We start from the raw sequence: 27,702 nt of genomic DNA, 5'->3' as shown, positions 1-27,702 counted from the left end.
GGCTATCAATTTCCACTCTGTGTCAATGTGAGAGGGGTGTCAGATTACAGCCCACGTCCTGTGCCGCTTACAGACAATGTCAATGTGTAGTGGGAGTCAGCTTACAATGTGTGTTCTATCTTGTTCTGTAGTGGATGTCAACTTACAGGCTGTGTCACTATATACAGGTCGTCAACTTACAGCTGTGGAATTGTGTAGTGGACACTGACCTACTGCCTGTGTCCCTGTGTGGTGTTCCGTCCTGTTGTATAATGGGCACCACTTACAACTGGTTTCGTTGTGTAGTGGGTGTGAACTAACAGCTTGTGTTGCTGTGTAGAATGCGTTACTTGAAGACATAAGTCGTGTGGTAGGCATTAGCTTACAGCTTGTGTCAGTGGGCTGTAGGCATCATCTTGCATCCTGTGTCGTCATTTAGCAGACGCCAACTTACGACCTGTGTCACTTTGTAGTCGAAGTCGGCTTACAGGCTATGTCAGTTCGTAGTGGGCGTCATCTAGCATCTGTGTCATGGTGTAATGAGTGCCGATGCAAAACATATGTCAGCATGGTGAGTGTCAGCTTACAGCTTGTGTTGTTGTGTAGTGAGTGTCGACTTGCAACCCATGTTGTTGTGTAGCAGGTGTCCAGTTTTGATCTGTGTCAATGCATAGTGGGTGTCAGCTTAAGGCCTGTGTCGCAGTGCAGTGTGTGTAAGCTTACAACCTCTGTTGTTGTGTAGTGAGTGCTAACATGCAGTCTGTGTTGTTGAATGATGGTTGTTAACTTTTAGCCTGTCATTGTCTAGTGTCAGCTTACTATCTGCGTCATTATGTGTTAAGAGTCAACTTGTACCATTTGTCATTCTGTAGTGAGTGTTAACATACAACGTGTGTTGGTGTCATGTGGCTGTGAGGTTGCAGTCTGTGTCCCTGTGTAGTTGGCTTAGAGCCTGTTTCATTGTGTAGTGGATGTCAACTTACAGCCTGTGTTGTTGTGTAACGACCATTAAATGATAGCCAATGTTGCTGCGAAGAAGCAGCCTGTGTTATTGTGCAGTGGGCATTAATTACAGGCTGTGTTGTTGTGTAGTAAAAGTTAAGCTACAGGCTGTGTCATTGTGTCCTGGGTGCAAACTTACAGCTTTTGTCATTGTGTAATGGGTGTCATCTTACAGTTTGTGTCGTCGTGTGGTGGGCGTTGACTTACAGACTGTTTTTCTGCGTGGTGGGCAAATACATCCTGTGTTGTTGTGTATTATGCACTATCTGTCCGCGGCTCGTAGTCTTGCGGCGGCGTTCTCGCTTCCCGCGCGCGGGGTCCCGCGTTCGATTCCCGGAGGGTTCAGGGATTTTCTCTGCCTCGAGATGACTGGGTGTTGTGTGTCTTTCATAATCATTTCATCCTCATTCACTCGCAAGTCGCCGTAGTGGCGTTAAAGAACTTGTGGAGCGCCGGCCGAACCGCCCCTCGAGGGGTCTCCCGGCCACCAATGCCATACGCTCATTATTATTATCATGCACCATCTCATAGTATTGTGGGCATCGAAGTACGGACTTTGTCAATGTGTGTGGGCACCAATTTAGAACCTGTGTCTTCATGTGCAGCGTGGCAATGAAACACATCAACGAGGCGATGGACCGAATGAAGAAGCGAGGAGCAGAACAAGTGTCAGCTGGAGAACTCAGCGTGCTGGAGAGGTTGCTACTCTCCAACGACGACCCGCGCATCGCCATCGTGATGGCCCTGGACATGATGGGAGCCGGCATCGACACGGTACAGTCTGACATCACTACCTGTGCACCCCTGTCTGGGCGTTTGAAATTTCCTTGTGCTTTGGCGATAAATTTTATCAAATGCGTGTGTGACTGCAAGAAATTACAGCTACAAAAGTTTTTAAATAATAAGAATAACAATAATAATAATTATTATTATAATAATAACAACATACACGTCAAAAACACCATGGCAACCTGTCAAATTTATGGTAGATATGAAACTCCCAATATGCACAACCAATAACATCATGCAGGAAAGAAAATAAATAAATAACCCACTGAAAATAGCACATAGGTGCTCATACACTGAAGAGCCGAAGATACTGGTACGCCGGCAGCGGTGGCCGTGCGGTTCTAGGCGCTGCAGTCTGGAACCGCGGAACTGCTACAGTCGCAGGTTCGAATCCTGCCTCGGGCATAGATGTGTGTGATGTCCTTCGGTTAGTTAGGTTTAAGTAGTTATAAGGTCTAGGGGACTGATGACCTAAGATGTTAAGTCCCATAGTGCTCAGAGCCATTTGAACCATTTGATACTGATACACTTGCCTAATACGGTGTAGGGCTCCCGCGTGCACGCCGAAACACGAATTGGAATGAACTCGACTAATGTCTGAAGTAGTGCTGGAGGGAATTGACACCACGAAGCCTGCAGGGCTGTCCATAAATCCGTAAGAGTACGAGGAGGTGATCTCTTCTGAACAGCACGTTCCAAGGCATCCCAGATATGCTCAATAATGTTTATGTATCGGGGTTGTTTAAACCCAAAAGAGTGTTCCTGGAGCCACTGTGTAGCAATTATGGACGTGTGGATTGTCGCTTTGTCCTGCTTAAATCGTCCAATTTCGTCGGAATGAACAATGGACATGAATGGATGCAAGTGATCACACAGGATGCTTACGTACGTACCACTTGTTAGAGTTGTATGTAGACGTATAAGGGGTCCCATATCGCTCCAAATGCACACGCCTCACACTATTACAGAGCCTCCATCAGCTTGAGCAGTGCTCTGCTGACATGCAAGATCCATGAAATCATGAGGTTGTCTCTACATCCGCACACGTCCACCCGCTCAATACAATTTGAAACGAGGCTCTTGCGACCAGGCAACATGTGTCCAGCCATCAACAGTCCAATGTCAGTGTTGAAGGGCCAATGCGAGGCGTAAAGATTCGTGTCGTGCAATCTTCAAGGGTACAGGAGTGGGCTTTCGGCTCCGACAGCACAAATCTATGATATTTTGTTGAATGATTCGCACACTGACACTTGTTGATTGCCCAGCATTGAAATCTGCTGCAATTTGCGGATGGGTTGGGCTTCTGTCACGTTGAACGATTCTCTTCAGTCGTCGTTGGTCCCGTTCCTGCAGGATCTTTTTCCGCCATTAGGCCGGCCGGAGATTTGATGTTTTACCGGATTCCTGATATTCACGGTACACTCGTGAAATGCTCGTACAGGAAAATCTCCACTTCATCGCTACCTCAGAGATGCCGTGTCGCCTCGCTCGTGCGCCGACTATAACACAACGTTCAAACTCACTTAAATCATGATAACCTGCCAATGCAGCATCATTAACCGATCTAACAATTGCGCCAGATACTTGATGTCCTACATAGGCGTTGCCGACCGCAGCTCCGTATTGCGCCTGTTCACACATCCTCGTATTTGAATACGCATGCGTGTACCAGTTTCTTTGGCGCCTCAGTGTATTTAGGTAATATGAAAGCTATAAAACGATGTCTTGCATAATAAAGGATTCCCCTTTAGTTTTTACCTTTCTTGTTTTGCTGTGCGCTATCATTACTCAGATGATGTCACTATATCACTTAATAATCGCAGTGAGTTAGTAATGATTTTCAGTTATCACTTCCCCATGCTACAGTACCGTAGGACACGGCTATAGGAGCGAAACCAAATGGCCTGTTCCATTGACAACGCGGGGCACCATGTGATAACCTGCTTTCCACGTTTTACAAGGTAACAAAACTTCTATCAATGATGAGTTCGTGAAAGGTACGGCAACAATGTACCATTATAAGGCGCAGTAGTTAGGTGGCGTAGATGTTTGCTGTGTGGTCAAATAAGTCTACATGGAGAAAGAAACGGCGAACTATCTGTCAGTGTGGAGCCAAGAACTGCAAGAGAATCGTAGGCCTTAGTGCACGAAGACAGATACACCAGAATGGAGGCGATAGTGGGAAAAGTGGATTTTAGACATAGATGAGTTTTCATCTTGTAAGACATTTTCAACACGACAACTTCGCCGCGTGATGCTTCTACACTGCTGCTGGCAGGTATTCAAAAATATTCCCGAATCGAGGAAACAGTGGAAATGTTGCATGTATCTCAGGTAAATCCAGAATACTTCGTTCGCCACTGAATCACCATGGGTGAGTGCTGGATACGTTACCCTGAATCCAAACAATGGAGGAAAGCGGGCATGTAAACATGTGGATTCACCACTGCCGAAAATTACAAGGATCCAACCGTCATCGGGAACAGTGATGCTTTTGTTTTGGGACTACTGCGGTGTGATGCGTCCGGATTATGTTCGTAAGAGGCAAACTGTGCATATTACCGAAATCTCCTGACGAGCTTACGGCGAGCTGTCAAGGTAAAGCTTCTTGGGCACCCATCCAAGGGGGTGATATACTCCACATCACCCCCACACGCTGTGTGCAAGATGCAGTCAAACGTGCTGTTTCTTTGGACTATCAAATTTTTTCTCACACCTATATTTTTCTGACATGGCACATAGCCTGTTACTCCTGCTCCTACTGATGAAGAAAGCGTTGCACGGCTTGCATCTTCAGCATGACGAAGACGGTTTTTGAAGAGCTACGTTTGCTGAACAGCCAAACTGCAGACTTCTATAACCGAGGTCACTATCAAGTCATGCATCGTTGGGGAAAATGTGTTCCACTGAAGGGTCAGTGTGTAGCAGAGAACTAATACCATCACCAAGTTTCGTAATACACGGGCGGGATAAAAAACCGCAGCACAAAAAAGTAATGAATGCAGATTAATGAAATTTCGGTAATACATTTGCCTAGCTGTCATATTCAAGTGATTAACATTGCAAAATCGCAGGTTAGTGTAAGTGCGACATAAGCCATTGTACACTGCTGGCCATTAAAATTGATACACCACGAAGATGACATGCTACAGACGCGAAATTTAACCGACAGGAAGAAGATGCTGTCATATGCAAATGATTAGCTTTTCAGAGCATTCACACAAGGTTGGCGCCGGTGGCGACACCTACAACGTGCTGATATAAGGAACTTTTCCAACCGATTTCTCATACACAAACAGCAGTTGACTGGCGTTTCCTGGTGAAACGTCGTTATGATGCCTCGTGTGAGGAGGAGAAATGCGTACCATCACGTTTCCGACTTTGATAGAGGTCGGATTATCGTATCGCGACATTGCTGCTCGCGTTGGTCGAGATTCAATGACTGTTAGCAGAATATGGAATCGGTGGGTTCAGGAGGGTAATACGGAACGCCGTGCTGGATCCCAACGGCTTCATATCACTAGCAGTCGAGATGACAGGTTCGGCTGTAACGGATCGTGCATCCACGTCTCGATCCCTGAGTCAACAGATGGGGAAATTTGCAAGACAACAACCATCTGCACGAACAGTTCGACAACGTTTGCAGTAGCATGGACTATCAGCTCGGAGACCATGGCTGCGGTTACCCTTGACGGTGCATCACAGACAGGAGCGCCTGCGATGGTGTACTCAACTACGAACCTGGGTGCACGAATGGCAAAACGTCATTTTTTCGGATGAATCCAGGTTCTGTTTACAGCATCATGATCGTCGCATCCCTGTTTGGAACACACATTGGAAGCGTGTATTCGTCATCGCCATACTGGAGTATCACCTGGCGTGATGGTATGGAGTGCCATTGGTTACACGTCTCGCTCACCTCTTGTTCGCATTGACGGCACTTTGAACAGTGGACGTTACAATTTAGATTTCTTACGACCCGTGGCTCTACCCTTCATTCGATACCTGCGAAACCCTACATTCCAGCAGGATAATGCGCGACCGCATGTTGCAGGTCCTGTACGGGCCTTTCTGGATACAGAAAATGTTCGACTGCTGCCCTGACCAGCACATTCTCCAGATCTTTCACCAATTGAAAACGTCTGGTCAATGGTGTCCGAGCAACTGGCTCGTCACAATACGCCAGTCACTACTCTTGATGAACTGTGGTATCGTGTTGAAGCTGCATGGGCAGCTGTACCTGTACACGCCATCCAAGCTGTGTTTGACTCAATGCCCAAGCGTATCAAGGCCGTTATTATGGTCAGAGGTGATTGTTCTGGATACTGATTTCTCAGGATCTATGCACCCAAACTGCGTTAAAATGTAATCACATGTCAATTCTAGTATAATATATTTGTCCAATGAATACCCGTTTATCATCTGAATTTCTTCTTGGCGTAGCAATTTTAATGGCCAGTAGTTTAAGTGTTCAATGCTGGTATGTTAATAACCGTTGTAACCTCAAGAATGTTGAATGCTAGCTTGCAAACGTGCATGATTTGTGTTGTAGATGTGCTGAATGTCAGTCTTTGAGATGGAGTTCCATGCCTGTTGCACATGGTCAGTCAACATAGGTACAGTTACTGCTATTTGTGGAAAGCGCTGGAGTTTTCGTCCGATGAAGTCCCACATGTGCTCGACTGGAGACAGATCTGGAGATCGAGCAGGCCAAAGCAACATGTCCACACTCTGTAGAACATGTTGGTATACAACAGCAGTACGTGGGCAATCGTCAGCCTCTTGAAAAACATCTTCTGAAATGCTGTTCGTGAATTGCAGCACAACTGATCGAATCATCTGTGCGACGTACAAATTTGCAGTTAGGTTGCATGAGATGACCACCAGATTGCTCCTGCTGTCATATGAAATAGCACCCCACACCCTAATTCCAGGTGTAGGTGCAGTGTGTCTAGCACGCAGTCTGGTTTGTTGCAGGCCCTCAACTGTCCTCCTCCTAACCAAAAAAAGGCCGTCACTGGCACCAGGCAGAAGCTGCTTTCATCAGGAAACACAACACACCTCCATCCTGGCCTCCAATCAGCTCTCGCTTGACACCATGGAAGTCGCAAACTGCGGTTTTGGGGTCAGTGGAGTGCACGCTGCAGGACGTCTGCCTTGGAGCTGTCCTTGAAGTAACCGATCTGTAACAGTGGTGCCAACTGCTGCTCAAATTGCTGCTGCAGATGCAGTACGATGCGCCTGAGCCCCACGCCTAACGCGATGCTCCTCCCTCTCGGCTGTGCCACGTGGTTGTCCGGAGCCCGGTCTCATTGTGACCGCCGCTACCAACAATCATGTACAGTGGCTATATTCCTGCCAAGTCTTTCTGGAGTATCGCAGAAGGAACATACAGCTCCTCGTAACCCTGTTACATGACCTCGTTCGAACTCAGTGACGTGTTGATAATGTCGTCTTCGTCGCCCTAAAGGAATTCTTGACTTCCAGTCTCAAAGGTAACTAACGCCCATGACCGTTACACCGTATATTTAGCGCCACTCTTACACGACTGCTGCGAAATTTGTATAGAGACCATCAGTTGTAGAAACACGCTCACTAACTTTCGTTTGTGTTGCACATCTCCATCTTGCTGTTGCGATTTTTTTTCCCCACCAGTGTAGCAGCTTGATTTTCGCTAAGTGATAATTAAAATTTTAGCACTACCCCATGTACTCCAATAACGAGTACGAGTACAAAATAAATCCCCAGTCTTTGGAAGTGGTAACGTCCGTCAGTTATCTGGGTGTGACTACTCGAAATGATCTCAAATGGAATGATCAGATTATACAAGTAATGGGTAAGGCGAACTCTAGATTGCGGTTTATTGGTAGAATCCTGAAGCGATGCAGTCCTTCAATAAAGGAAATAGCTTACAATGCGTTAGTCCGTCCAGTCTTGGAGTGTTGTTCGTCTCTGTGGGACCCTTACCATTTGGGTCTGACTCAAGAGATTGAGAAGGTCCAAAGAAGAGCGGCAAGATTCGTGACTGGTACATTTAGCCATCGCGAGAGCGTTACAAATCTCATAGGAAGTTGGAAGTGGGACACACTTGCAGATAGACGGCGCGCTAAACAGAAGGGGCTGCTCACTAAATTCCGAAATCCGATCTTCACCGAGGATGTAGAGCATATATTATTACCACCAACTTTCAAATCGCGCAATGATCACCATTCAAAGATAAGGGATATAAGAGCTCGTACTGAGGCGTTCAGACGGTCGTTTTTCCCTCGCGCGATCCGCGAGTGGAACAGAGGGAAGGGGAATATGACTTTGGGGCGAATTGTGCCCTCCGCCACACACCTCTTGGTGGCTAGCGGAGTATAAACGTAGATGTAGATGCAGACTATATGGAAAGTAAAATCGTTTTATTGTAGTGTCGTAAGATCTGGTTGTCTCAGGCAAACGGAAAAGGTAACTCTCACAAAAAAGAAAATACAAAGTTTTGTTGTTGAAAGCTAGAAGGAAATTACATTCCTTTAAATGTCGCAAGAACAAATATTGCTTTCTTAAAATCATCTGAATGTTGATGGCTTTCCGAACGTAGTGCATTCCCGAAGGCCAAAGCTAAGATTTTTACATGATGCTTTGAAACACATCCTTCTGACTCAGGTCACCTTCCATTCAGAAGGCTGTTGCACGCAGCGACTGTTGTATTGACTTGTAAATAATAGATCTCAGCTATCAGTCGTCCTTTTTAAATTTTATTGGCAGATATAGATTTCAGCTAGAAACTAGCCATCCTCAATGCACTATCATTTTTGATCAAGACATGTAATGCCTGTTGGTCGGGCTTCATCCACAGTTCATTAAATACTACTTAATGAACTGTGGATGAAGCCCGACCAACAGGCATTACATGCATTGACCACAAATGATAGTGCATTGAGAATGGCTAGTTTGTAGCTGAAATCTATATCTGCCAATAGAATTAAAAAAAGACGACTGATAGCTGAAATCTATTATATACAACATCCTTCTGAGTTACAACGATTTGTTGATCCCTGTTTTAGTAGGCGATTTATGCACACTTTGCTCTTGAAGTGGCCTCAAGGAAAAAATCGCTTACCGACAAGCTGAAGTATGATTAGAATTATTTGCTGATTGACAGTTCACGCACTGAAGCTGGCTTCCTCCAATGAGAGCGCTAAACATCACTTCCGAACTGTTCCCTGTTGCCGAACTGCCACATTAAAATGTCAGCTAACTTCTAATTTCTTGTCTGGAACTCTTTCTTGATGTGTTTCGTTCTCGAACCCTGGGCTGGGCCCTTTTATTTCGCATTTCATCAGACACGATAGCCACACCAAAAACAACACACACACACACAAACACACACACTCACGATTTGCATACACTGCACTAGCCGAACACTACTGGATCGTTTAGCTCAAGGCGCGGTTCTGTCACATGCTGAACTATTACTAACATCACAGAAATCGGTCTACTTTAAATAAGTTTCATACGACTTTACATGAGGCCGAACGTTTCAAAGACAGCCGATCGTCGTTGCTGCTCGAGCAATAGAGAAAAAATATAACGCTGTACTCATGTCTGCTGCTGTAAGGTAGTGGGAAAGCAAAACTAGTGTCATGCAGACGGTCGTGGGCTCGAATCTAGACAGAAAATAAAACTTTTTTATTTTTAAATCTTTATGAAAATAATTATTAATTTTATTCAGTTAGTTCGTTCAAATGTGATTTCTGTTTAATATTTATTCCTTGTCGTACCATTTTCGTAATGTTATTGACTTCTTTTATTTACTCTTAGTTTTTTCTTGCTATCATCCTTTTCTGTTTCAAGTGTGCCTGTGTCTCCTATAGCGTGCAACTGAGTGCGAACCAAGTCTGCTCATCGGCTGGTTTAGCATCAACCCGTGTAGCCACTGTGAGGATACTTCCAAGTAACCAATGAAAGTGAGAATTGACAGTTCGCTTTTAGCGCAGAAACTGAGATTTTTCTGTCTTGAGTTTGCTCGCTGAGGTCACATATAACCACCGTGAACGAAATGAGCGTGATTGATAGTTCTGCCTCAGGTTGTTGACCGCCGTTTTTTCGGTTACATCGCACATCACGAGCTTGTGATTAGGTTAGGACGTGAGTGTAGACTCAAGGCTAAGAAACGCGTGGCCTGTTGCAGTTCAGTCACTGGCCAATAATGCCACACGTAGAAAGGGAATCTGACGTTCCGATCGTATTGACGGCAGCCACTTCCAACACTACCCCGCATTACATGTAACAGCACCTGAGGACAAGTGAAGTGAATCGTCGCGTTTACGTGTCGCCTTTAACTGAGCGTTAGTGCATGTGGCAACATTGTAGCGGCCAGTAACGGACGTCAACTAGCAAGTGATTTTGATCGGATTATAGGTGACCAATAGATGTAAATTAGTATCTCCCAAATTCACTGTCGCCCAACCGTGAAATGGTGTGGTTACCAAACAACGGCTGCTATTGACGCTTATGAGCTATTTGTAAAATCAAGTTCATTTACTACAAAAGTCTAAAGCTTATATAAATATCTTTCAGACATTGCTCACTTTTTATTCCCTCTCTGATCCTCAAACAAGAGACGCCCAGTCAAACCTTTTGTCACTGCGATGCATCAAACTGTAACCATTACATACATCTGCAGTATAAGAGCATCGCCAGCTGGACCACAGGGGAAAGGTGAGGCAGCTGGACAGCAGGCATAAAGGCATGAGCACACTTGGCGACAGGCCAGTGCATCAGCAGTGCCTCATGAAACCGAACGAGAGACCTAGCTGAAAACCTGGGAAGACTTAAATCATCATCGGCACTGGAAAAACATCAATCAAATTCTTTATGCTGTCAGCTGTAAAACTTATGACTACAGTCCATTATAATTATCCGGGCTGATATGCCGTGAGAATATTAGCCAATGCAAAACCGCCGAAAAGTAATATAACTGTGGGTGAGAGAAGAGCTTTAAAACTCCTGAATGAAGACGATAGTATTTTGGTTCTCCCAGCTGACAAAGGAAGCGCAATGGTGGTTATGAATGTGGCCGACTATCAGAGTAAAATTACTGATCTACTGGATCCGCAAGCATATAGGAAGCTGAATAAGGACCCCAGTAACAACGTTCTCAGAACTGTGTCGCGGTTAATAAAGAAGTCCTCCATTGAAGAGAGTGTACAGAAAGGTCTCTGCAATTCAGTTGCGCTACCACCGAGGCTTTATGGATTGCCCAAAATTCTTAAAGAAAATGTGTCGTTAAGACCGATACTAAGTGCCATTGGTTCGCCCACCTACTCGTTAGCCAAGTTTTTGACTACGCTGTTGAAACCACATGTGGGCCGTTCGGACTCTTATATAAAGAATTCGACACATTTCATCAGCAGATTGAATGGCATAGTGATCCAGCCGGAGGACATATTGGTCAGCTTCGATGTGGTATCGCGTTTTTACCATGGTTCCACTTAATGATGTATTGGAACAGCTGGATCGAATTTTTCCTGCCGATATTTCAGAACTGTTTAAGTGTTGTTTGACGACCACATACTTCAAGTGGAATGAACATTTTTATGAGCAAACGGATGGCGTGGCTATGGGAAGCCCCCTAAGTCCCGTAATTGCAAACTTCTTTATGGAGAAATTCGAAGAACAGGCCTTAGGTACTGCCAGCAAAAAATCTAATGTATGGTCCCGATACGTAGATGACACGTTTGTGCTGTGGAGACATGGTAGGGAGGAACTAAGCCTATTCCACGAACATCTGAACAGTATAAATTCGAGAATTCAGTTTACAATGGAGGAGGACGTAGACGGCAAATTACATTTCCTCGATGTGCTTGTTTTTAGAAACGAAAATGGTAGTTTGGGCCACTCAGTGTACCGCAAACCCACGCACACGGACCGTTATTTGCACCGGGATTCGAACCACCACCCACAACAGAAGCGGGGTGTTATCAAGACGTTAGCGGACAGAGCTAGAAATATTTGTGAACCTGAGTTGCTCGACGCTGAGATGGAACATCTCCACAATGCACTAACGAAGAACGGATATTCGTCCGCCGAAATAAAACGTGCGTTGAGGCAGCCACGCAGAAATCATACTGACGTACAGGCTACTGCAAAATCTAAGGTTTTCCTGCCGTTTGTTAAAAATGTAACGGAAAGAATAGGGAGGATCTTGACGAAGCGGAATATTACCGTAATTTACAAGCCCACCAGGAAGATACAGGAATACCTTAAGCCTGCCAAGGACGCTCGCAAACCACTGGAAAAAGCTGGAGTGTATAGGATCCCATGCAGCTGTGGTGATGTTTATGTAGGTACCACTAAAATAACTGTTTCTAAACGTTTGGAAGAGCACAAGGGAAATTGTAGAAGAGGAGAAACGGAACGATCAGCTGTTGCGCAGCATGCTTTCCAGCCACGGAACCACAATATTCGTTTCGAGGAGACGCAAGTACTAGCGGCCACAAGCGGATGCTACGAAAGGCTCTACAGGGAGGCAATCGAAATCGCCAAACACCCAAACAGTTTCAACCGAAAGGAGGAGGGCGTGAAATTAAACGGTATATGGATGCCGGTGTTAAAGAAAATGTGTACCACCCGTCCACTACTGGGTGATGCCAACGGCGATCTACGGCGACGGACAGCGGCCAATTGCACTGACGTTTTCAAAACACGTGACGTCACGCCGCGGCGCGGGAGCGCGCGGATACGGAATTTAGCGGCAGTCAGTAGCGAGCCAGTGGGTGTGTTGGACCTTCCATCGACCTACGGACCCCCTTGAAGATGTCTCCCGCAGTCGGAGACGAAACGTTGGGAATTGAGACAAAATTCATCAACCGACCACAGCATAACAGCCCGGATAATTATAATGGACATGATATTTCCGGCCGTGAAAGTCTACATTTTAGTATTATGACTACAGTGCCTGAGACACCAAAGGAATGTTGTTTGGATTTTATGAAATATGGAAAACAATCAACTTTGAATTCCAATGTGATACATTAATAACTCTGCCCAGAAAACTCTGCAATTTTAAACACAGGAGATTTGTCAACTTATAGATCTAGCAAATTTGAGAAAATGAATGTTGCTTTTGTAGAGAAGTAATACAAGGCTTTAACTTCAGATCTTAGTAGTAAATTTGCTGTAATTATTCAACTATTTTATTTATAACTTATTGGATGGTACTTCCCCTATAGCTCTCGTGTTAGTTAAAAAACCAATTCACCAAACTAAAACGCTGAATTAACGTGGACTAACACTCCATCAAAAGTTTATCTGGGACCTCTACCAGCTAACCATCTAAAGGAAAGATCAAAGTAGACTAAAACTCCTAAGTAAATGGACATGAGAACTTAATTCCACAATCATGACAACAGTCTCAGCCGTCTCGAGGAGCTCTTCTGTCCAAGTGATATATGGATCCCCCCCCCCCCCCCCCCCAAGTCTAACCTATACCTTCCAACTATTTGAACATCATTGACTCTGCTTCGCTTTCCGTACCCACTCACAATCCACCACCCACATACTGTACCAGCAGCTAAGGTTCACACATCTGATCAGATGCCATCTTCCCCACCCTCTACAAATTAATTTTGACTCTCCACTGTACGCTCTCCATGAGAACCCTCTGCTGCTGTCACGCCTCTATTGCTGACTTCTCCACGCACTCCATGTTCTTTCCCAAGGTGGATTCAGCCACCTTCCCTTGACAGACTATGAATTAATTCCTAAGCTCCCTGTCAAATATAACATTTCTACTTATTACACCACAACTCAAGGTTCCAGCACAACATTTCCCTGCACTGCTCCAACATTACAGCCTCCTCCTACTCACATACTCTTCCTCCCTACCTTGACCTTTCACAGTATTCATCACATATCCTCTTTCACATTACATCCTCTCCAGTCCTAGCCGCATCCACATCTCCTGTCTAGAACATATTACCAAGAGCTCACAGAGCTCCTAGGAACAATCAAGACTCCGCACTTCACCAAACCATCAAACTTCAGGTTATTGTATTTTCCTCTTATCAGCGCCTGTTATCGTTTCCTGATTGTTTTATCCGTAGGCTGAAGAGATCTAACATGGCCATTGACCGAGCGACGTGGTGCAGTGGTTAGCATACTGGACTCGCATGCGGGAGGACGACGAGTTCAAACCCGCGTCCGGCCATCCTGATTTACGTTTTCTATGATTTCCCTATATCGCTTCAGGTAAATATCGGGATTGTTCTTTTGAAAGGCCACGGCCGAATTCCTTCCCCATCCTCCCTTAACCCAATTGGACCGATGATCTCGCTGTTTAGTCCCCTCTCCCGAATCAATCACCGAACCAAACATGGCCATTAGTTTCCTTCAATTTTCTGTAGATCATATTCATGATAAGCGTTATGACATGGAGTGTATCAGTTGAACAAAACGTTGCTGTGGCATCTAGAGTGTATATATATGGGGCGCTACAAAATAATACCAACAAACTTCGAGGGGCTGTAGAGGATGTCTTGAGGAACGAATAGATGATAGGAACCCATGTCTGGAAACGTCATCCAATGACGCTACAGAGCGTTTAAGCTATAGTCGCCAGCGATTGCCACCAAGCCACCCCTTCGGCAGCAAACGTGGCTGTGTGTGCTGACAAAGCACAAGAGGAACGTCTCGCAGTGTTGTTTGTTATTCAGTGATCGCGACTGATTGCCAAACTCGCCAGTGGAGAAGATGGAGCTAGCTGCTGCGTAGAAAACTCTTGTCTCCTATGGATGTGATGCTGTGTTGCCATGGTGGGGAACGGTTTCAGACAAGAGTATCTATTCGCAGTTTATTTTTCTCCTGGGACCCTCCAAAATCTCACAGTTTTTTGGTATACAGGAAAAAATAAAATAAAATGCAGACCGAAACTCGTGACCGAAACCGTCATTCACCAAGGCAACAGAGGAGACAAGGCCTGTCTACTCTGCAGCCATCTCCGCCTTCTTCACTGGTTATTGTTACAATTAGTCACATTAGTCACGGTGACTGAATAGCAAGGAACATTGCGAGAGATTAGCCTTCTGGTACACACTGTATGTACAACTGGCAGATTATTTCTATTTAAGATTTCTCTGTACTCCTACCTAGGGGAAAGTTAGATTCATTAGAGGCAAGCGCAGATCACTTTCTCTTCTATTACTCTGCTGATGATTATCTCTTACAAAACTGCATTGTATTCTTGACAATAAATTTCATGAGTGGGTAAATCTACTGTAGATCGTGGTTAATATTGCCAGTTGTTTAAAGAGATGCCTACAAGATATATGTGTGTGGACATTACAAAAAATGTTAATTCCTTTTTTTGACAATGAATACTTTTTTTGCATAAGAGAGGAATTACTCCAGAATATTATCTCCGGGAGACCAGTGAATGAATGTAAATTATGTTAACTTACTGATTTCTGTACTACTATATTGTTTTACCACTGCAAGTGTTATCGATATTCACACCCCGGAACTGATAGGTGCTAAAAATATCTACCTTCACTTATGAGTTTGCCGTATCTACGTAGTGTGCCCCAAAGTATTGAGATCCACTACTGTTTTCATGTATCTATTTGTATCTTTGACTTTACGTTGGCTAACCATAAGGCTCGACATTTCCAGACGGCCAACTCCGCTGCCACGGCGATGTACTTCCTGAGCAAAAACCAGAGGGTCCAGGAGAAACTCTACCAGGAGGCGAGGGCGCAGCTCCCGGACTCACCCTCTCAGCCACTCACTGCCGACAAGTTGGAGGCCTGCAAGTACCTCAAAGCCTGCGTCAAGGAGGCCATGAGGTGAGCACGCAGGTTTGCAATGTGTGTGTGTGTGTGTGTGTGTGTGTGTGTGTGTGTGTGGCGTCCAGTCTGTAGCGGGTGTAACAGTGTTCGCAACATTTCTGCTGATATGCTTTCTGCAGGTTGTGATGAGTCTTGCTACTGTAACGCCCGAAGGACAGAAAACCCTAATTAACAAACTTTGTGGAAACTTAAAGTAGGGAAGTGAGTCATCTTGACAGGAACGGCAACTATTGATGATAAAATCTACACTGGTAATATTTTGATTAACACCTATATCATTCAAATACTGAGAATAGCATACAAAAAGGAGAGATAAAAGTAAAGGATTGTCACAGATTCTTTATCAAACATCTATAGAATAAATTCAAAATCATATGAACGAAGGTTAAATCCAAGAAAGTAATTCAGTCAAAGATAACATTTACCATGGAAGAGCGGTGTAGCCGCATCGAAAAGGAAATTCAATGCGACTACAGTGCAACTCGGATATGGAAATGTTCAGTTAGTTAGCTGCTCTTGAGTCGGTCTAGAGTACTTTTGCCATAGTTGTCTGGACGCAAACGCTATTAGATTGTTTCAGTTTTGGAAGTTTGATAATTCGTGAGGTAGGGATTGAAGTATTGCTCAGTTATTCGACTGATGAAAGTTAGTCTTTACCGTTCTCAACGCGACGGTATAGTAAGACGAGTGTTAGACTTCAATTCGTAGTCTTGAGTAGGACACAATAAAACGACGACACGAAGAAAGACAAGGACGACGATTAATCAAAAGTTGTCGTCAGAGTCACGATTACTGAACCGAACAGATTAACAGAATCTTCCGTCGGTTCTTGGTAGAACAACATTATAATAATAAATGAAAAGCACCAGCTTGCTTTAGTTCTATATATTGTAGAACAAAAGCGAACTGAACAGAAGTTAATCTTGAATGATACATCTGTGTGCGTGTGTTGTAGGGACAAACAATTAATTACAGAAAGAACAATAAAATCTGAGTCAAAAGCTAAATCTTACGTGTCACCTAACTCATTAAACGGAAAATACAATGTGTATTAATATAAGTTGATTGACTCTTTAAATATTTGAAGTGACTAAGTGAGTACATGAATAATGGACAGTGAAAAGTGATTAGTTTAAACCAGTATTACGGGGTACTAAAAAAACATTTATTCCAATATAAGTTATCTCTGGAGTTACGTCGAATCGTTATTAATAACTTGACGTAGCAACGGTATAGCAACGGAACAGCAGTCAGCAAAATTTCATCCTCGCTATGTATGATGTGAAAAGCGACCGTCATGATGAAATCAAGAATCAAGATTTTATTTCATCACGGAACTAACCGGGCACAAAAATAAAAACAAACGATTGCAGTTTACCAGTTCGCAGAAGATGAGAAGACTGTTGCGGACAGGTAACAGAATATTTCTAAACCACGCGAGGAGTTGTGTTCTTACGAGAGTTACAGGTGCTGTCCCACGTCATACCAACGGGGACGAACACCGTTAAGAGTCGTGCCTCCCCCCCGGCGAGTGAAGAAGGAGGGAAGGGACGTCACACTACTAAAGGCAACCACATCGTTAATGCACAAGCTCCATCAACATTAGGATATTAAATCAGCATTCGAATATTCCTCCTTGCCGGCCGGAGTGGCCGAGCGGTTAAAGGCGCTACAGTCTGTAACCGCATGACCACTACGGTCGCAGGTTCGAATCCTGCCTCGGGCATGGATGTGTGTGATGTCCTTAGGTTAGTTAGGTTTAAGTAGTTCTAAGTTCTAGGGGACTTATGACCACAGCAGTTGAGTCCCATAGTGCTCAGAGCCATTTGAAGCATTTTTGAATATTCCTCGAATGCCTAGACTAATGAATGACTTATTAATCTAGAACCAGGTGGCAGGGAATAAATACCGTCTGTTATTTAGTTTTAATGGTTTTCGCAATAAAAAATCCTACAATTGTGCAGTCGTAATCACGCTGCAAGAGGTCTGATAAAACCACGATAAATAAAAAAACTGAAAGTCTTACTTACACCCTCGATACAATAGTAGAAAAAAGTGCATAGTTCTGTTCCATCGCTGCTGTTGTTGTGGTCTTCATTCGTAAGACTGTTTTGATACACATCGCCACACCAGTGCATTCTGTGCAAGCCTCTTCAACTCTGTATAATTACTGGAACCTACATATCTTTCACCCTATTTATTGTATTAATCCATCAGCCTCCCTCTCCAATTCTTACTTCCCACACTTCCCTACATTACTAAACTGACGTTTCTTGATTCCTCCTTGTATGTCCTATGAACGCATCCCTTGTTTTGGTCAGGTTGTGCCTTTTTCTTTTTTTTACTCCAGTGACATTTAATATCCTCTAAAGTTGTAAAACTACCGTAGACTGTCGTAGCTAAGCGAAGGGTACGGTAGTTTCCCTATAGACTTGGGCAGCAAAGATCCTACATGCGTTTTGAACATAAAACCGGTTCAGCTATAAGTACTTTATTTAGAAGCACGACCGATTTCGCAACATTATACTTGTAGCTACATCATCAGGTGCAAAAAAATCGTCATGTTCTGATCAAAAAAGAGCATGGGATGACCCAGCGTTCATATTCAGCAATTTTTCCCTACGTAGCGGACATCAATTATGAAATATCGTAAAAGCAGCATAGAACTATCCCGTGGTACGCTCCCGTGACACGAGTATCTAGAGAGGTAAGAGGACCCGCGATACCGATAAATTGGTCAAAAACCGCCCTTACATGATCGTCTATGGGAGCATTAAAAATTAATCAGCACCGTTCCCTCATTTACCATCGCAGGCGCTCGCACTGGATGTGTAATAACAGGCGGGTTGTCAAGACGTAACTGTGGAAGCGCCATACTCGTGGAGAGAAGGTTCATGTGACCCAAAAAATATGTGTACCAATCACGACTTCCACATTGCGTCAAGCTCATATAAAACATGTTTCTGTTACTCATGAACAACTTTCGCGTTTATCACCAACAACAGGAAACCTTTGCCGTTGATCAAAAAGAAGAACATTCTACTGAGTACAACATAACAACAATAATTATGTAGATTATTTTATGGTTATTCACGAAAACTGTACTTGAATCAGAAGTAAGTTTTTGTTGTATAAAAGCTTAGGAGTTACATTACCAACTTATTTCTTTTTACTTATGAAATGCAATTTATATTCTGTAAGGATACAAAAACACACGATGGTTTTAGACAGAACGATACGCGGTTCTAATTATCAAACAAATAAAGAGAAGTCGTCGACTTCCTGTTTCTCTTTTACACATTCATTTACGTTTGTTTCCCTTCCAAGATTACCAATACTGCCGCTAATCCTACCATTTACTATGTCATTCATTTACTGTACCAAAACTGCGGAACCGTAATTTTTATAGTATGCAACCCTAGTACCTCCTCATTACTTATTCGACCTACCCGCCTAATCTTCAACATTCTTCTGTAGCACGACATTTGCAAAGCCTCTATTTTCTTCTTGTCTGAACAACTTATCGTCCACGTTTCACTTCCATACCAGGCTACATTCCAGAAAAACTCCTTCAGAAATAAACTTCCTAACATTTAATTTTATATTCGATGTTAGCAAATTTCCCTTCTTTCAGAAATGTTTTTCTTTTTATTAGCAGTCTTCAAATAATATCCTTTTTAATTCTGCCATTAACAGTTGTTTTGATATCCAAATAGTATAATTCATTCAATACTTTTAGTGTCTCAAGTTCTAGCTTAATTCCCTCAGTATCACTGATTTAATTCGACCACATTCCATCACCCTCCTTTTATTTCCGTTGATGTTCATGTTATAACCTGTTTCCAGGGCTCTATCCATTTCATTCGAATGATTATCAAAGTCCTTTATCCTCAATAACATGATTACAATGACGCTGGTTAACCTCCAAGCTTCCATTTCTTCTCCCTAGACTTTAATCCCTTATCCAAGTTGCTCCTTGATGCCTTTAGCGCTTTCTCATGGTACAGAATGAAAAAAAGCCGGAGATAAACTACAACTCTGCCTCAAACCCTTGTCAACCACTGCTTCCCTCTCATGTCCTTCGACTCCTATAACCTCTGTCTAATTTCTGTAACAGTTGCTTATAACTTCCCGCTGTCTACATATTATCCCTGTTACCTTTAGAATTCCAGTTAGTCTGTTCTAGCTAATTTTGTCATCATATTTCTCTGAATCTCCAGATACTATGAACGTATGTTTGCCTATATTCGGGCTATATTTAAATATAGATCGTAGGGCCCATTCTGTTTAATGCTCCCTATGAATCTCTCTATCACTCCTGACTGTTTGATTTTATCCATGTCCGGTCTCCTTAATATCCTTCCTTTCTCCAATCTTTTCAGTTTTTCTGCAACTCATAACCAATAAATTATTGTTAGAGTTCAATTCCGTCCCTGGAAAAATTTTGAAGTTTAAAACCTGGTTTTGAAATCTTTGTCTTGCCATTGTATAATTTACATGAAATTTTCTGATGTCTCCAGATTCTTTCATGTACACAGTCTTCTTTGCTAAGTGTTAAACTTTTACCATTAGTTTTTTAATATCTCCTAAAATTGAATTCCATAATATTATGTTTTAATTGTTGCTGATCGTCGCCACTGCTAACAGCATGTTTCAAGGAATCGCATTTATTGGCATTTCTACAGTGAGGTGTACATGTTATGTTGGCAGACTGCATCCTGTGGCAATAGGGGGCAGCCGACAGGTCACAGTGGACAACCTGGTGCTCAGCAACTACCGTATACCTCGAGGGGTGAGTAGACAGCTCTACGACCAACTGTTGCTCTCATACTAGAACTATCTCTTGAAAACTGCAATAAAAGTTACCATATGCTTGAGAACTTTGGGGTTTAGTACCTGCATAATGTGAAGTCCAGCCACCTTGACATCTAAAAAAAGTATTTACCCTCCAATGATCGATGAATCTAGGTTCTGATTATTCCAAGTAAACTTTACTGGAGAGTGGGGAATAGGTGTAGTTTATTCTTGGTGCTCATCTCGAAAATACAGAACATCAAATGTTGAATGAGTGGGGATATTATTGTCTTGTTAGACTGTAGACACAGAAGATATGTCACTACTAGGATTCAAACTGGCGACATCTGGAACTGGTACCAGCAGACTTATTTATGAAGGGTAGGGTATTTCCTAGAATCACATTCCTGTTGATATGTGCCTAACCATCTAATATAGCTCCTACCACGTGGTGCAAATGTGATGTGATCCTGGCACATTTCGCCAGATGAACTGACTGTGTGTATGTGTGTGTGTTTCTTTTGAAACTGAATAAGTGTTATTAAATTGTGCCATGACCAAACACAAGGACTGAAACATGTGCCTCTGTACCCAATATCTGTAATGCTACTCTTTGTGTGGTTTCAGATTAGGTGAATTACAAATGGTTGCTAGACAATCCAATTAGTTATAAGTGAATATCATGGACTAACACAATACCAAAGGACGAGGAATGCAATGGGAATTTGAGATCAAAGCCATGTGACTAGCGACTAAGAGGAGCAATGTGCCTTTCTTACGTCACACTTTCTTCCTAATATACGCCCCTTCCTGAGCCACACACCTCCCCCTGCCTTTCCCCCTGCCCTCCCCTTTCCCAGTCCTATCTACCCAGAACCAATATTCTACTACCCATTAAAACAAAACAATCACACAAAGTATTTTACTGATCATTAAAATGAAACACTCATTCGATATGTAGCCCCAGAGCCATCACAATAGGCATGCGCAATAGTATCTTCACGACCTAAACAAAATAAATGAAACAGCCCGTCAGTTTGCAGCCACAGAGCTGCCATTTTAATCATGTACAAAAGTATCCAAACTAACTGCATTACACTAAAGAACCAGCCAACCACTATGTACCACAATAATGTCTGCTAGTAGATGTCGAAACGTGACTGTAACAGGTCAGGAGAGCAGTAACATGCTTTGTCAACAGAAGCACAGCTTTGTCAAGTCTTGACTTGTCTGACACACACACACACACACACACACACACACACACACACACACACACACACACTTAGATCTCTCAATCATAGCCCAGTATTTTACCAGTCATTAAAACAAAACAGGCACTCACAGTCCAGCATTTGCCAGCTATTCAGACTAAACAGCCTTCAGTATGTATCTCATCATGTTATCTGTTGTTTCCACTTGGCAAGGAGCAAAGTTCAGTCTCTGTACCAAACTTAGTGCAAAGTACAACGGACCCAAAATTAAATATTTCCACATCTAAATTATATTGTTGAGGTTGCGGCCTTCAGTCCTGAGACTGGTTTGATGCAGCTCTCCATGCTACGCTATCCCGTGGAAGGCTCTTCATCTCCCAGTACCTACTGCAACCTACATCCTTCTGAATCTGCTTAGTGTATTCATCTCTTGGTCTCCCTCCACGATTTTTACCCTCCACGCTGCCCTCCAATACTAAATTGGTGATCCCTTGATGCCTCAGAACATGTCCTACCAACCGATCCCAACTTCTTGTCAATTTGCACCACAAACTCCTCTTCTCCCCAACGCTGTTCAGTACCTCCTCATTAGTTATGTGATCTACCCATCTAATCTCCAGCATCCTTCTGTTGCACCACATTTCGAAAGCTTCTACACTCCTGGAAATTGAAATAAGAACACCGTGAATTCATTGTCCCAGGAAGGGGAAACTTTATTGACACATTCCTGGGGTTAGATACATCACATGATCACACTGACAGAACCACAGGCACATAGACACAGGCAACAGAGCATGCACAATGTCGGCACTAGTACAGTGTATATCCACCTTTCGCAGCAATGCAGGCTGCTATTCTCCCATGGAGACGATCGTAGAGATGCTGGATGTAGTCCTGTGGAACGGCTTGCCATGCCATTTCCACCTGGCGCCTCAGTTGGACCAGCGTTCGTGCTGGACGTGCAGACCGCGTGAGACGACGCTTCATCCAGTCCCAAACATGCTCAATGGGGGACAGATCCGGAGATCTTGCTGGCCAGGGTAGTTGACTTACACCTTCTAGAGCACGTTGGGTGGCACGGGATACATGCGGACGTGCATTGTCCTGTTGGAACAGCAAGTTCCCTTGCCGGTCTAGGAATGGTAGAACGATGGGTTCGATGACGGTTTGGATGTATCGTGCACTATTCAGTGTCCCCTCGACGATCACCAGTGGTGTACGGCCAGTGTAGGAGATCGCTCCCCACACCATGAGGCCGGGTGTTGGCCCTGTGTGCCTCGGTCGTATGCAGTCCTGATTGTGGCGCTCACCTGCACGGCGCCAAACACGCATACGACCATCATTGGCACCAAGGCAGAAGCGACTCTCATCGCTGAAGACGACACGTCTCCATTCGTCCCTCCATTCACGCCTGTCGCGACACCACTGGAGGCGGGCTGCACGATGTTGGGGCGTGAGCGGAAGACGGCCTAACGGTGTGCGGGACCGTAGCCCAGCTTCATGGAGACGGTTGCGAATGGTCCTCGCCGATACCCCAGGAGCAACAGTGTCCCTAATTTGCTGGGAAGTGGCGGTGCGGTCCCCTACGGCACTGCGTAGGATCCTACGGTCTTGGCGTGCATCCGTGCGTTGCTGCGGTCCGGTCCCAGGTCGACGGGCACGTGCACCTTCCGCCGACCACTGGCGACAACATCGATGTACTGTGGAGACCTCACGCCCCACGTGTTGAGCAATTCGGCGGTACGTCCACCCGGCCTCCCGCATGCCCACTATACGCCCTCGCTCAAAGTCCGTCAACTGAACATACGGTTCACGTCCACGCTGTCGCGGCATGCTACCAGTGTTAAAGACTGCGATGGAGCTCCGTATGCCACGGCAAACTGGCTGACACTGACGGCGGCGGTGCACAAATACTGCGCAGCTAGCGCCATTCGACGGCCAACACCGCGGTTCCTGGTGTGTCCGCTGTGCCGTGCGTGTGATCATTGCTTGTACAGCCCTCTCGCAGTGTCCGGAGCAAGTATGGTGGGTCTGACACACCAGTGTCAATGTGTTCTTTTTTCCATTTCCAGGAGTGTATTTTCTTCTTGTCCAAAATATTTCTCGTCCATGTTTCACTTCCATACAGGGCTACACTCCATACAAATACTTTTAGAAACGACTTCCTGACACTTAAATCTATACTCGATGTTAACAAATTTCTCTTCTTCAGAAACGCTTTTCTTGCCATTGCCAGTCTACATTTTATATCCTCTCTACTTCGACCATCATCAGTTATTTTGTTCCCCAAATAGCAAAACTCCTTTACTACTTTAAGTGTCTCATTTCCTAATCTAAATCCCTCAGCATCACCCGACTTAATTCGACTACATTCCATTATCCTCGTTTTGCTTTTGTTGATGTTCATCTTATATCCTCCTTTCAAGACGCTATCCATTCCGTTCAACTGCTCTTCCAAGTCCTTTGCTGTCCCTGACAGAATTACAATGTCATCGGCGAACCTAAAAGTTTTATTTCTTCTCCATGGATTTTAATACCTACTCCGAATTTTTCTTTTGTTTCCTTTACTGCTTGCTCAATACACAGACTGAATAACATTGGGGAGAAGTTACAAACCTGTCTCACTCCCTTCCCAACCACTGCTTCCCTTTCATGTCCCTCGACTCTTACAACTGCCATCTGGTTTCTGTACAAATTGTAAATAGCCTTTAGCTCCCTGTATTTTACCACTACCACCTTCAGAATTTGAAAGAGAGTATTCCAGTAAACATTGTCAAAAGCTTTCTCTAAGTCTACAAATGCTAGAAACGTAATTTGCCTTTCCTTAATCTTTCTTCTAAGATAAGTCGTAGGGTCAGTATTGCCTCACGTGTTCCAATATTTCTACGGAATCCAAACTGATATTCTTTGAGGTTGGCTTCCACCAGTTTTTCTATTCGTCTGTAAAGAATTGGCAATAGTATTTTGCAGCTGTGACTTATTAAATTGATAGTTGGGTAATTTACACATCTATCAACACCTGCTTTCTTTGGGATTGGAATTATTATATTCTTCTTGAAGTCTGAAGGTATTTCCCCTGTCTCATACATCTTGCTCCCAAGATGGTAGAGTTTTGTCAGGACTGGCTCTCCCAAGGCTGTCAATAGTTCTAATCGAATGTTGTCTACACCTGGGGCCTTTTTTCGACTCAGGTCTTTCAGTGCTCTGTCAAACTCATCACACACTATCGTATCTTCCATTTCATCTTCATCTATATCCTTTTCCATTTCCATAATATTGTCCTCAAGTACATCGCCCTTGTATAGACCCTCTATATACTCCTTCCATCTTTCAGCTTTCCCTTCTTTGCTTAGAACTGGGTTTCCATCTGAGCTCTTGATGTTCATACAAGTGGTTCTCCTATCTCAAAAGGTCTCTTTAATTTTCCTGTAGGCAGTATCTATCTGACCCCTAGTGAGATAAGCCTCTACATCCTTACATTTGTCCTCTAGCCATCCCTGCTTAGCCATTTTGCACTTCCTGTCGATCTCATTTTTGAGACGTTTCTATTCCTTTTCGCCTGCTTCATTTATTGCATTTTTATATTTTCTTCTTTCATAAATTAAATTCAATATATCTTCTGTTACCCAAGGATTTCAACTAGCCCTCGTCTTTTTACCTACTTGATCCTCTGCTGCCTTCACTACTTCATCCCTCAAAGCTACCCATTCTTCTTCTACTGTATTTATTTCCCCCATTCCTGTCAATTGTTCCCTTATGCTCTCCCTGAAACTCTGTACAACCTCTGGTTCTTTCAGTTTATCCAGGTCCCATTTCCTTAAATTCCCACCTTTTTGCAGTTTCTTCAGTTTTAATCTGCAGTTCATAACCAATAGATTGTGGTCAGAGTCCATATCTGTCCCTGGAAATGTCTTACAATTTAAAACCTGGTTCCTAAATCTATGTCTTACCATTAATAATCTATCTGATATCTTCTAGTATCTCCAGGTTTTTTCCATGTATACAACCTCCTTTTATGATTCTTGAACCAAGTGTTAGCTATGATTAAATTATGCTCTGTGGAAAATCTACCAGGCAGCTTCCTCTTTCATTTCTTCCCCCCAATCCATATTCACCTACTATGTTTCCTTCTCTCCTTTTCCTACTATCGAATTGCAGTCATCAATGACTATTAAATTTTCGTCTCCCTTCATTACCTGAACAATGTCTTTTATCTCATCATACATATCATCAATTTCTTCATCATCTGTAGAGCTAGTTGGCATATAGACGTGTACTACTGTAGTAGGCGTGGGCTTTGTGTCTATCTTGGCCACAATAATGCGTTCACCATGCTGTTTGTAGTAGGTTACCCGCACTTCAATTTTTTTATTCATTATTGAACTTACTCCAGGATTTCCTCTATTTGATTTTTTATTTATAACTCTGCGTTCACCTGACCAAAAGTCTTGTTCCTCCTGCCACCGACCATCACTAATTCCCACTAAATCTAACTTTAACCTATCCATTTCCCTTATCAAAATACATGTCGCTAAATTAACATACTAAGCAGGCAAGGTGGTACTACTTGACAGAGTATATATATATATATATATATATATATATATATATATATATATATATAATTTTAGCGACATATATTTTGATGTATAATATAATTTAGATGTGGAAACCTTTAATTTCTGGTTCATTGTACATTGCAGCAACTGTGGGACTGAAAATTGCTCCTTGACAAGTGGGAAGAACAGACAACAAGATGAGTTATATATACAGGGTGGTCCATTGATTGTGACCGGGCCAAATATCTCACGAAATAAGCGTCAAACGAAAAAACTACAAAAAACGAAACTTGTCTAACTTCAAGGGGGGAAACCAGATGATGCTGTGGTTGGCCCACTAGATGGCGCTGCCATAGGTCAAACGGATATCAAATGCGTTTTTTAAAAATAGGATCCCCCATTTTTTATTACATATTCGTGTAGTACGTAAAGAAATATGAATGTTTTAGTTGGACCACTTTTTTCACTTTGTGATAGATGGCGCTGTAATAGTCACAAACACATGGCTCACAATTTTAGACAAACAGTTGGTAACAGGTAGGTTTTTTAAATTAAAATGCAGGATGTAGATACGTTTGAACATTTTATTTCGGTTGTTCCAATGTGATCCATGTACCTTTGTGAACTTATCATTTCTGAGAACGCATGCTGTTACAGCGTGATTACCTGTAAATGCCACATTAATGCAATAAATGCTCAAAATGATGTCCGTCAACCTCAATGCATTCGGCCATACGTGTAACGACATTCCTCTCAACGGCGAGTAGTTCGCCTTCCGTAATGTTCGCACGTGCATTGACAATGCGCTGACGCATGTTGTCAGGCGTTGTCGGTGGATCACGATAGCAAATATCCTTCAACTTTCCCCACAGAAAGATATCCGGAGACGTCAGATCCGGTGAACGTGCGGGCGGTGGTATGGTGCTTCGACGACCAATCCACTTGTCATGAAATAGGCTAATTAATACCGCTTCAACCGCACGCCAGCCAGCTATGTGCCGGACATCCATCACGTTGGAAGTACATCGCCATTCTGTAATGCAGTGAAACATCTTGTTGTAACATCGGTAGAACTTTACATAGGAAATTAGCATACATTGTACCATTTAAGGCCGGCCGAAGTGGCCGAGCGGTTAAAGGCGCTACAGTCTGGAACCGCATGACCGCTACGGTCGCAGGTTCGAATCCTGCCTCGGGCTTGGATGTGTGTGATGTCCTTAGGTTAGTTAGGTTTAAGTAGTTCTAAGTTCTAGGGGACTTATGACCACAGCAGTTGAGTCCCATAGTGCTCAGAGCCATTTGAACCATTTAGATTGCCATCGATAAAATGGGGGCCAATTGTCCTTCCTCCCATAATGCCGCACCGTAGATTAACTCGTCAACGTCGCTGATGTTCCACTTGTCGCAGCCATCGTGGATTTTCTGTTGCTCAATAATGCATACTATGCCGTTTTACGTTTCCGCTGTTGGTAAATGACGCTTCGTCGCTAAATAGAACGCATGCAAAAAATCTGTTTTCGCCCCGTAATTTCT

The 27,702-nt window shown here is 43.6% G+C and overlaps 1 protein-coding gene across 1 annotated transcript in view; it reads left to right on the top strand.

Moving 5' to 3' along the window:
• The window catches only part of LOC124795260 (probable cytochrome P450 301a1, mitochondrial), a 193,329-nt gene that overhangs the window by 150,244 nt on the left and 15,383 nt on the right, over nucleotides 1–27,702 (top strand). Inside the window, exons 8-10 of the mRNA XM_047259204.1 lie at nucleotides 1,587–1,755; nucleotides 15,427–15,599; nucleotides 20,313–20,394. Of these exons, the coding sequence (XP_047115160.1) occupies nucleotides 1,587–1,755; nucleotides 15,427–15,599; nucleotides 20,313–20,394 (424 nt within the window). The remainder of the gene's footprint in view (nucleotides 1–1,586; nucleotides 1,756–15,426; nucleotides 15,600–20,312; nucleotides 20,395–27,702) is intronic.

This window comes from Schistocerca piceifrons, chromosome 4 (assembly GCF_021461385.2).
Source record: "Schistocerca piceifrons isolate TAMUIC-IGC-003096 chromosome 4, iqSchPice1.1, whole genome shotgun sequence".
Classification (NCBI taxonomy): domain Eukaryota; kingdom Metazoa; phylum Arthropoda; class Insecta; order Orthoptera; family Acrididae; genus Schistocerca; species Schistocerca piceifrons.
This window is presented reverse-complemented; position numbering and strand designations above follow the sequence as displayed.